The sequence below is a fragment of the Opisthorchis viverrini genome (assembly GCF_000715545.1).
Source record: "Opisthorchis viverrini unplaced genomic scaffold opera_v5_9, whole genome shotgun sequence".
NCBI classification, from domain to species: domain Eukaryota; kingdom Metazoa; phylum Platyhelminthes; class Trematoda; order Opisthorchiida; family Opisthorchiidae; genus Opisthorchis; species Opisthorchis viverrini.
In genome coordinates, this window is record NW_008751665.1 from 1461663 (window position 1) to 1473626 (window position 11964).

Sequence of the window (11964 nt, forward strand, 5' to 3'; positions counted from 1 at the left end):
AGGAGACTGTGTTCGTCAGACCTCTAACCATTGACCAACCTGGTATGAGGGACTCTGTGAGTGTCGCGGGACACTCTCCAGTATAGCTCACTGGATCGCTGAGGTGCGCAAACCGTCACACCACAGTAAGGTCCAGTCTCTTCGTGACGGAATGGAAAGCCTTAGGATTGATAGAGGGCATCGCAAAACTCCGAGAAATAGGGGATTGTTTGCAATGAAAAACAACCACACCCCGTTCAAACTATTCTGATCAACTGGTTCGAGGAAGGCAGTTGTTATTGAAACTGTTCACATTGTCGTGTTCAACGTTGAGCTTAACAGTTCAGCTAGCCCCCAACAACTCATTCTATGGAAGGGCCGAATGAACCCGAATGGAACGTCCATAGCGGTCTGCCGTTGACATAAAAATTCCACCGTGCAATTTCACTGCTTCAGTGAAACGAAGTACTTGTCTCAGACGGTTTGCATCCAGTGCCCTTCAAAGGTAGAGTCCCTCATGGCTTTCCTGAGGACTTGACTTCAAAATATCTGGAGTGAAGAATGGATATTGGCCGAATGGAGCACTTTAAGGGATGAAAAGTGTGCAGGATCATGCGAAAATTACCGTCTAGTTGCCGTAGCGTTGAAGGTGCTATCTGACACCTTACGAAAACTGATCTATCATTGGGAGTGTCAGATTTGCTAGAATCAACCTGGGTTTCACCCTGGTCGTGATTGGGCTGATCACATCTTCACCTTACAGCAAGTGCTGGAACTGCGCCATAACTTCCTATGACCAACAGTGGTAGTCTTCCTCGATCTCAGGTCTGCTTCTGACTCTGTTGATTGTCGAAAACTGGCAGTGCCGAACGATGAAGAATGCTCATCCAAAATTCTTGTCTCTTATAAAGGCTTTATATGCCTCCGCCTGTGAGCGCGCTCATGTCCGTGGCAACTCATCTCACGAGTTCATCACATTCAGCGGTGTCAGCCAGGATGTCTTTTGTTGGTTTTTCTCTCTAACTTTTTAAGCGATGTGCTACCTAGATCGAAATGTTCTTCGGGCTTTCGCTCACAGACATTTCAGTACCCTTCTTAGATCATACTCTTTAGAAACGAAAGCTATTTTAAATGACCTAAGTAGCCGGACAGCTACATAAGTCCCGGCGGGCTGGCGAAAGGTGAAATCACCTCCCGAATTGGGAGAGCTAGGATATCGGTTGCCAACCTCCGGTAGTTGTGGCACCGACGTGATATCGACTTGATTGTCAAGGGTAGAGTGTACAATATTGCGATCCCATTTGTCTTACTTTATGTATTTTATGTACTTTATGTATCTACGCATGGCTGATCTTCGGAGACTTGTGTCTCACCATTGGTGCATCCTAAGCATTGCACAGGTATGGTGGGAACATCGGATCAGTCACGCTGAGATTCAATAGATGATCTTCGGGAAAGTCTACTCTCCTTCAACGGATCGGCTGGCCGCAATCCATAGGCTACAGTGTTTACGCCATGTACTTCGTATGACATAGGACCGTTTACATCGTAGAACCGCATTAACTAACCGTATCAAGTCCTCGCAGATTACAGCTAACCGTTGGACGGCTCTTTGGATGAACCTTTTCTAAACTTATGCTCCTCGCTGACTGTTAACAGTAAACAAAATAACACCCTTCTAAATTCATGAGATCTTTTCTATATAGGAGATTTTAACGTCCGTACTCTGTATCATATCGGCAAACAGGCAATGCGGGCTGAAACATTATACTCCCTTAAAATGTCTCCGGAACACGCATACAAGACTCAAGCGTGATTGGGCATCTCAGAACGCCAAGGAGGAACTCAACTCTTCCAGATTACTCTCTCCGTGTGTCCGGAGACCCAGAAGCGATGACTCATGGACTATATGGCGTGCGAGTTAGCCATTGTGAGACATGGCCCGGTCGCACCCTCAATGGCGCTCGTGCATTCAAGCTACTACCTTCACTGCATAGATCCCTTCCAAATCCTCCCACATAAAAGTCCACTGACAGCGCTTTATTTACGCACCAGTTTATCAGCTCCCGCCTCCAATGCACAGCGACCTACCTCACCTCCCCAAATCATCGGTGAACGAAAGTGTAGCATCTGCAACTGCTGTACGACAAGTACAGCTGACAACAATGATGATGATGGCTGTCCATGATGACATTTTTGGTCACATCATCATCATCGAAAACAGCAAAATCCATGTTGACACTGATGCCTCACTGCCGTACAACCATAAGGTTCGTCCAATTATACTTAAAGCCCTGGAGTGAAAATAAGAGAAACAGAGTAGGTGAGGGAGGGGACCTAGTGCTGGCCTATGCCAAGCGTTTTGAGGTTCTTGCACCTTCAACCGCTCAATCAGACAATCTGGAGAGAAATTGACAGCACGAATGCCACTGACATCGATTAGCCACTATTTCTTACAACGTCTCCAGCCAGGCACAGGCGGGGTCACGGGAACCCCATCCTGGAAGGCGCACATCACCAACACACAAACTCTTCGTGATCTCCTTCACGCCTTTCTGCCAATTCATGCGCTGTCCACCTGGCAGTTTGCACCATTTCAAAGGAGACGCAGAGTACAACACTCATCTCAGTAGACGGTTGTCAGGCCGCGCCCAGACATGGCATCATCATCATCATCATCATCATCGACAGCAGGCGCAGTGAAATCTCAACACCGATGCTTCACTACCCAGACATGAAGAAAGTACATGTGCAGAAAGTGATGCATCTCCAAGGTCACCATCTGTACGACACGTCCAGAAAGCAGGTGCGTTGGCGCAGCTCACCAAACACGGCTTAGCAACATAAGACCAGTGGAGTTGGGCTGAAATTGTTCACGACCGGAACACCGCCATTGGCTGTACAAGACGAACGAATGAACTATCATATTTGGCCATTTGGTCATCCTATATATTTGCGCAGGAGCTCTGTATGTTTTGTCCTGACAATACAGCCGTGTCCCGAGTTCTCTGTCTTCCCCGTATCGCGTAGTCTGACGGGCTCAGTGCTGGCGTAACCCAATAGAAGGCCACCCACGATACAACAACGGTGTTTCGGCATGCGTAATAATAATTTTTTGATGATTATCCAGCTGTAACACCCTTTCGGTGCCTAGCTACCATGCCACCATAAAGAAGCACGAGGGCTGGGATACTGCCAGATTTCCCAAGCCCAGACAGGGGAAGTCGAGAGCCAGTGGTCGGGTTCGAACCACGGGCCTTCCGGTGAGTGCATTCTTGCTAAGCCTTCTCGGCATACATAGCATATGACCGAGCCATCGTAGTCAGTGGTGCTGGATGCTTACCTGCCGCACAACTAAATACCATTTTTCTGATCACCCCGTTACTAGCACGCTAATCCATGCTGTTGGGAAAGGTACAAAATCTAGCGCCAGCCAACAACAGTTGAACTCAGTCTAGGTTTTAATCGCACACCTTGGACCTACTGGGGTGTTAAGAAGGCCGTTCAGAAGAAAGACCCCCCTTGTGAATGGATTCTCTTCAGAGAAGATTTTGTACTAAGTTGTGGTTCACGAGGACGCAACTGTGGTCTCAATTCTCAGATGCCTACTCACTGGGAGTATTGTGTTCAAAGTTTGGCATGTGAAATACGCTACCGGAAGATAAATCTGCACCGAAAGCATTTATTCTGATGACGTAAATCTGGAGAGTAAAATTAAATGAAAGGTGAAAAATATTTTGCAGGCTTGCTTCAGCTGGTCATGTCACTTACTGAGACCAGGCTACAGGTGGCTATTGACCTGAACAATGGACCCTGGACAGGGTAGTAGAACTGAAGATGAAGCCATGAAAGGCGGTGGAGGACGCTATTCAGCCTACTGAGAGACAACCTTTTTGGCGCTTATGGTTACTTAGGTTAGCATCGCATCCCTCGGAAGACAGTGCAAACTCAATTGAAGACAACTTTGTGAATAGCTGAAATGCTTTTCAGATTTTTTGTTCCACGATATGGAACACTTTACTATCGCGAATACAGAAGAGGCCAGCCGCTCCTTTCCTTTAGATGGCCTCCCTTCGGATAGATTATGTGCTTCTGTGCTCTAACGATGAGCTGACAGGCGTTAAATACACTACTTTAGTTTTCAGTGCATCTGAGGCTGCTTAACTTCCGAATTGCGTAAATCTGGATACATTCACCTTGTGACCCACATCAGATAACATTGCAGGCTCTTCTCCCCCAAGAATACGAACTTTTGGATCTAGGCTATCATTTGGTAATAAATTTGGCCATATCGGTTTACAACGCGCCTGAACCTCTCGCCAGAAGCCGAATCAATTGGTGACTTCATTTGCATTACAGTTTTTTGGTGTTGTGTGAAACGCAACAGTCGTCGGACCGATATATTATAATTTCAAATATTCTACGCTTGTGTACCTCCTTTGGTGAGTATTTTTTCGTTTCTGAGACATGTTATATCGTTGCCTGCCTCTCCTTTCAGCTGAGTAGGTTGGCCACATCCACCCTCGGTATGAATGAAATTTTCCCGGGCTTATGGATAGGATCCTGCCCGTTCAAAGAAAACGCTCCCAATCTGTTGAGATTTGGAATCAAATCTATCCTGACTTTGGATGCGTTGCCCTTGTCGGATGGAGTATTCGATTGTTTCAATCGAAAATTCATCAGGCTACTTGATGAACCCAGTCAGGACGTGCTGGACATCCTCGAAGAGGCCTTAGATTTTATCGATTTATCTCTCACGACCGGAGGAATTTTAGTGCACTGGTAATAGTCGTATTTTCCTTCTCATGATATTTTGCAGTGCCATGGGTGTGTCCAGAAGTGCAACAATTGTTATTGCTTATGTTATGCGCAAGAATAAACTATCTTACGACTCCGCTTTGGAGATAGTTATGAAAAAACGCCTTGTCTAGTAGGGACCTTGCCTTAGAGATTTCATTCTTCTCATTCAGTCCAAATATTGGATTCGTCAATCAGTTAAAACTATTCGAAGTAATGAAGTGGAAAGTGGATCGAAAATCACCCGTCTACACGCAGTATGCCAGCATCCGGACGTTCAGAGGTTCCAATATTGGTTTGCATTCCCATTACAGTTTATTTCTAACTGGCTAACAGCCTACAACCGTACTGATTCATCTACAACTATAGCAACACGAGACCCTGTCCAACCGGCCACATTCAAATGCCGCAAATGCAGGTTAGTATTCCGAACTTATTTGTTTTAACAATCTTTGCTCGCACTCACAGACGCGCATTGTTTTCTTCGGCGAATCTGGTTAGTCACTGTCTTCCGGATAGCACCACACCATCATCGGAATCGGTGGACGTTGATGGAGAGGATAATGTCGAGATCTCGACAGTCTTGATCAAAGGTATCACCCTGAATGCAGTCCCAACCCCGTGCACCCGCGATGAATTGTTCACTGATCCACTGGAATGGACTAGACCCTATACGCACGAGGTTGAGGGGAAAGTACGTCTTTGCTATGTAATTTGACCTTTTATTATCTTCCCTGGTCATAACGGTTTTAACCACAACAATCGTGTTCGAGAAATATGTTGGACAGCTGATAGTGCACCCCGTTGTATTTGTGACGGGGGTATGTCTGTCGACATCAACCATCGATACCTGTCTCCTGAGCTCCATGCGAGCGGACAGGAACTGCCGCTTAAGTCATGTATGAGGTGCTACGATCGTTCGCTACTATTTCATAACTTGGCTTCTCCTCGGCCGTTCCCTGTTTTGTGCACTTTGGAGCGAGGAGAGGTGCTTCTCCCGCTGTCATATAACTCAGGATGACTTATGGAGTGTTATGGGTTCATTTATTGTCCTTTAAATATCGCTGAATGTAAATTGAACCCGCGCCTCAACCAGATTCAGGCAATGCTTTAAAAACATGGGTAATCGAAATAAGATTTTTCCCGCGGATTCTGCTTTTGGCAGCTCTCGATTCATTTAATAATTCATTCATTTAATAATATGTAGCACACTTCAGCATTGTGAACCTGATCTTTAACTAACAAACTGACGTCACTTGTAGGTTCGCAAAGTCCACCTAGCCCTCTGTATCATTCTGACCATACCACCGTAGACCGTTCATGCTACCCAGGCAAGGGCAACTCGGAGCACATTGAGTAGATATTCCGTAAGTTTTATCCAGAACTTAAAAGTGACGCTTTGTTTTTTGCAGTAATGAAGGGCACAGTAGATCACTTTGGGGAATTATCCAATCTTTTTTCACGGGATCAGACCTTAGAAGCGCTGTTTCTTCTGCGTACTAGATGAACTTGAGTGAAAATGCTGAGGATATTTCGATCCGTTGGAATGTTAGAGGCTGGTTGAGTTTCATTCATGGATAATTTGGTAACGAAGGTACAAAAGAAGGCAGAGGAAGAGCATAAACTTGTCTAGAGAGAATCAAAGTAGTGCATTCAGGCGAAAGCTTACCTCATCCACAGGAGTTTGAATAATGCATTTAGTTGAGTCTGGGTGATTATCGCTCCCACAGTCGTAGTTATTTGGGTGACCCAGCGAGCCATGCTATATAGTGCCCACGCAATCTTCACAAAGTTTCTAATCAGGTTGACCAATGGTCTGGCAAGAAATTCCTCCTGCTTCTTTTTCGTTGGGACTGGAACGTATAGTGATTCGTCCCCTACCAAAGAGAGTCCTTTAACAGTTTTCTATAGACCATCGTTGTATTGCCTTCAGGCTTTGGAGCTAGGTGATTGATTGATTGATTGATTGATTGATTGATTGACTGATTGGGGGTGTTTACTGTCTTCTTGTTTGGGTTCGAGCAACCATAATCTACGCAAACCTAGCCCGTGTGTGGCTTCAGCTAGATTGTTCCATTCGGTGTATGTAGTAGGTCAGATGAACGAAACTACACTCTGCTTTCAGTATTTTATCTTGACGCTTATTCTGCTCTTCCTAATAGTTACCCCTCTGTAAAAGTAGCTGTATTGCCTACTCGGACTCCTTTGTCGGTCTCGCGAATTGCCAGGCAAGTTGATTTCGCGCGCACTGTCCACCCTTCATTGACAGGTGTTTGTTGCATTTCGAATGCTCAAATACAAGATCCAAGTACATTAATCGGGCCTCCGCATCCTTTCTATCTAGATGCTGTTTAATCTGATCTCCAGTGCATCTGCTGTTGCGGGTTGCTCCGAGGTCTTAGTACTCACCGCTGAGCTGAGATCTTAGTTAGCCGGGTACCCGTGCACCCCTTTGTCCACTTTTATGAGAATTCTGAACAATAATAATCATTTAGCTGTAACGCGCTTTCGGTGCCTAACTGCCACATCACCCGAAGGAAGCTAGGATGTTGCCAGGTCGAGGTGTGGAGATCGAGTTCGAACCACGGACCTTCTCAGTAAATTCGCGCACTAACCTTTGAGCCATCTCGCCCCTCTGTAAGAACTCGCACTGACGAAAGTCCTCACCACTTTTCGGTTATAACTTGGATTTACGCACCAGGCAACTGTAGGTCTGATTCGCTGAAAGACCATTTCAAACCAACCACTCTGTCTTTCATCACGGATATCGTCAGAATCGCTGAAGCGCCTCACTCGATCACGTCTCACTCCATCGGACACAATTTTTGACCGTACAATTCAATGATACTTTGTACACAAGACTTGGTGATAATCATGAACGTCTTTTATAACTTTGTGCGGACTACCAACCGTTTCTCATTAAGCTACTTGGGTGCTGCCGAGCACCCGGAATGACCATATATGGATATTATCTCCCAACGCTGAGGTTCGTGGTTGCCGGTCGTTCCGGAACAAGTTGATCCAAATCATTCTTTTTCTCAGTGTGAATTTTTGTCAATCTTTGGAAAACGCAAGAAATAGACTCCCGATTTAGTGGCCAAGGATTCTGTGAATTCGAAGTCCTACCTAAGCCAACTATATGGAGCTTCAAAGGCAGTTATTTGTAGCGGGAAACTCGGCATCTGTAGTAGGTAGCTAACTTGCCGTCCGGAGAAGCATCGCTGCCAAAACTGCAGTTTTGTGGATCGCCACCCTAAACTTCTCTCTCCATCCCCTCATTTGTCAGTCAGACACAATGTGAGAAGAATACTGGGTCTTTTCGCACATTTAATCTGAAAGCCTCTTGGTTTAGAAGGCATCGACCCATCCTTTTTGTTTTCTACCCTATCTGTTCTATTCCTCCCAGCCACTCAAATTCCTGGTAACGGTGAGCTTACTCATCTGTGCTGGGATTATGTCAGGTGTAGTTTGTGACGGATGCTAGGTCTATCCCGCTGTTGGCGCCTTACTTCGACATGACGCCGAGATGTACTTAGTTTGAGGCTGCCCAATGGCGTAGGCACTAAGTCCCTTGTCTTTTCTTTCCATTGTTTACTGAGGCTTTCTTCTGTCATACCTATATGGCAGTTAAGTCCCTGTATGTGGGGGCTAGATGACCCAAGTGGTTGGAGCGCGAATTTACTGACCGCAAGGTCCGTGGTTCGAATTCGACCTATGCCTCTCGACTTTCCCCGTCTAGGCTTGGGCAACCCGGCAGTATCTCAGCCCTCGTGCAACCTTCGGGTGGCATGGCGGAGTCCCTGTATGTATCACTCGCGTACTGCTGTCACTGATAACACTGACGACTTCTCCGGGACCTCGCTACTTCTATCATCCAAATGTTGAGATGCTCTGCTGCTTAAGTTGCGTCACAATCAGCTCTAGGTTTGATATGAGGACGATCCAACACGTTTGTAACGTGGTCCTGACTCCCCTCGGTAACACGTTTCATTTTCTTATATAAGTTTGCGAGATATAACCATAATTCCATAGAGGTTCTGAGGGATCACTAATTTTTCTAGCCCTTTTGGCTCGACGGACTTTAGTTTTTTTTCTGGGTGACAATCGCCTCGAAGCCGGGTTGAACCAGTCTAAGCGATCTGTACTGTTATGCAAGATCCGAGGCCCCTAGAAAATCCTCCACAATTCATACATGATTTCCAAACCCAGATAGCAGTTTATCCACGTGTACCAATTGACTATATCCGACGTTTTGATTTCCTACCCTTCAGCTCTACTGTCCCGGTTGCCAAGCCAAGGTTGGTTCCTTCAACTGGTGTGGTGAGTTCCACTGTTGTATTCTGCACTTCTCTTTGAGGTAAGAATTAGTGACCGTAGCCGAAACTGCGCCGTGCTCTAAGGAGGTGGCAAACGGCCAGCGAGTCGATGCTACTTACAGATTCCATCCGTGGGGTCGCCAAAGTTGACGCGTTTGATGACGAATGATTGTGGCGGGAGAAACTGCTGTTGAACCTTCAAACTCGTGTCGCTCTTGTTTGGTCATTGTAAACGTGGAATGTTCCAGCTTCTAATGTTCTACACAGATTTGCAACAAAAATTGTAGAAAAGGTCTTACACTCGACGGTTGCGCAAAACCTTATTGAGGATACTTGCTTTTCTCCATCTTCTCTGCTCCCGTTCGACTTGGGACGAATTCAAGTTCTCTCTGTTTGTCACTCGAGGCATTTTCTATTGCCATAATGATATGTTATTCACATACATTTCTCGGAACTCTAAAAAAAACACTCGGCCGCGTAATAAGAGGATGCGAAACATGTTAAAAGACGATGCAAACTCAGTGCAAAAATAGGCATATTTTAGATCTCCACACACCCATTCCTCATTTACTGTCTTCAGTCCATTTATGTTATTGAACAGCGTGTTCACAGACCCCTTCAATGTATCCGGTGCAGCTTCGGAAGTGTGTGTATCGATACGGCCGTGCGAGATGGCCTGATCAGCACTCTGAAGGATCAACGGTAACCTATCTACTTAGATAGTACGGACAGGAGCATTTGTCGTGTTGAAGTGCTATTTTCTCAAGTTGCTCATTCCTGGATGTAGAAATCGGAAGTGATTTTGTGTTTAGTCTAACCAAACAAAGCCCAAAACATCCCGCATTCTCTCCAAATCCCCGAACGATTCTCTCTCGCGACTTCAGCTTCAGTTGTTTCACCCATTTTCTCTCATTTTCTATCAATATCAAACCACCCAGGTAACACATTCTCATTTCTAGACATTGGTTTTCCCATTGGTGACTTCAGAAAATTGCCCCTCCGGTCATTTGCTTCTGTGGTGGTGCCTTTCCAATCTAGTAGGCCAGGGAGGTTGTTTCATCCAACAACTTCTGTTGCGCCTTCTCAGACATATTTTGTTGTGTGCTCCTGGTTTTCATGAAGGACTACCCGAGCTCTCAGTCTACCGAATTTCGTTGTAATGTATCCCACTTGTTCCAGCTATCTTTAAGTACGATTACCCTTCTGATTCATCCTTAACAAGGACGTCTCTTCACAAACTGTTCTTTCGCCAACCGAACAACTTATCATTGAGTGCTGATCACAATCAAGAACAGCTTACTTTGATAAACAATCAGTAGGTTTATTGCTGGGCCAAACCTCTCTGAAACGATGACTATCCAATAGGTCCCAAACATTTTTCAGCTTACTACGCTGTTGAATTACGCAGTGGGTCGCTCTTTCCTAACACGATTCTTTGGAAGTTCCTCGCGTGTTAAATCAAAATGGATGGTAAATTTAGCCAAAAATTCATCAGATTTCTGGAAATTTCAATTTACCAAGTTGAAAGGAACCGGGGAAATAGTTGAAACGGGTTGGTTGAATTGCATTTCACATGCGGAGGATTCCTCTCCGCATTACACAGGGTTACTTCCGTCTCCTACAGTTTATTTACGTATGCACAATACACAGTAGGTGTTTCTCACATGTAGCTACTGGCAACTACAAACAACGATGTATGGTAAGATTGATCGGAATTTTCCTACACCTCCGTACCGGTCGGCCTTGTTTAGGGTTAAATCGCAGTCGTTGCTACACCTGTTCAGCATGCAAACAAGTGATTATCGAACCAACTGGTCTGGATCAAAAGGATACCACCTGTTCTTGGGCGCACAACACGGTCTTTTTCATCTGGTTGCCTAGGACAGAAGCGACCTTACTTCTCAAACCATTCACGTCCTACCGCACCAACAGCTTTTGAAGCTACTAATTTAAGTAATTTTCGTTCCTCGATCAAAGTCCTCAGTCTGGCTCTCAGAAGAAAAGCGTAACTTCAACAGACGGTCAGTCTCATATTTGTGCCTGGTATTTCGCTTTTGGTTATCGAGGGACATGGTAAAGCTGTCATGTGACAGTTCCCAGGCTGTATCAGGTTTTTCTTAGATGTACATGTAGAATGACACTCACCGGATTCTCGAACCGATGTTTCATGCCCAATGGAGCATATCCATTGGTGGTCACGTAGAAGGGTTAGATTAACCTAGACGCACTATTTCTTCTTGGTTCCTTAGTTTTAAAAAAATGTATCATAAGTGTATTTGATCATCGTTCAATTTTCATTTGTTTTTCCGAAGTGGACGTCTCCGACTAAATTAACTGCATGTACCTCTTCATCTGCGTCCCACACAGGTGAACGGTGCGTCTGCGGCACTTGGGTCACTCCTGCTTTCCACTTCAATCGCAATCACCTCGATCGGATTGATAGACGTCTGGCCTCATCCCAGTCAACAACGCAGCCACTGTTTTCTGCCCCCAATAAGGTGGAACCTACCAGTACGTCTTCGTCGCCGTCTGTGGCCATCAAGTGAAATTTTATATACTTTCCTTGTCCTTCACGTTCGCTCTGCACAAAGCTATTTTGAATACATTCTTCCTCGAATCTTGTTTATTTTTAACCTTACTGGAGGGAACCGACTACAGATAATTGTTCACATCGGTGGTGCAGTTTCGCCAATCCTATTCATCTATGCTTTTGAATTTTCATCTGCGGGCTCAACAACCAACGTGATGCTCAACAACCAATTAAACCGCTAAAGTCTTTGACGGAACTCTTAATGTTCCAGCGTTGTTCGTAGAACTCAGTTAGTCGTAGAATTTTTCAAATCTCCTTCCCCACATCATGTTTAAATGGAAC

General features: G+C 45.3%; 2 protein-coding genes across 2 annotated transcripts; one reads left to right on the forward strand and one right to left on the reverse strand.

Moving 5' to 3' along the window:
- Positions 1-2402: 2402 nt before the first annotated feature.
- T265_00874 (hypothetical protein) lies at positions 2403-11704 on the forward strand (the record flags this gene model as incomplete). The annotated part of the gene is made up of 9 exons (XM_009164769.1): positions 2403-2563; positions 3110-3242; positions 4478-4761; positions 4799-4909; positions 4950-5071; positions 5113-5194; positions 5245-5470; positions 9048-9096; positions 11460-11704. 9 exons carry the CDS (start codon positions 2403-2405, stop codon positions 11636-11638), a joined length of 1347 nt encoding a protein of 448 aa, XP_009163033.1.
- On the reverse strand, positions 3130-9319 carry T265_00875 (hypothetical protein; the record flags this gene model as incomplete). The annotated part of the gene is made up of 4 exons (XM_009164770.1): positions 3130-3317; positions 3593-3680; positions 8286-8511; positions 9213-9319. The coding sequence occupies 4 exons, from the start codon at positions 9317-9319 to the stop codon at positions 3130-3132; spliced, it is 609 nt and encodes a 202-aa protein (XP_009163034.1).
- Positions 11705-11964: the final 260 nt, after the last annotated feature.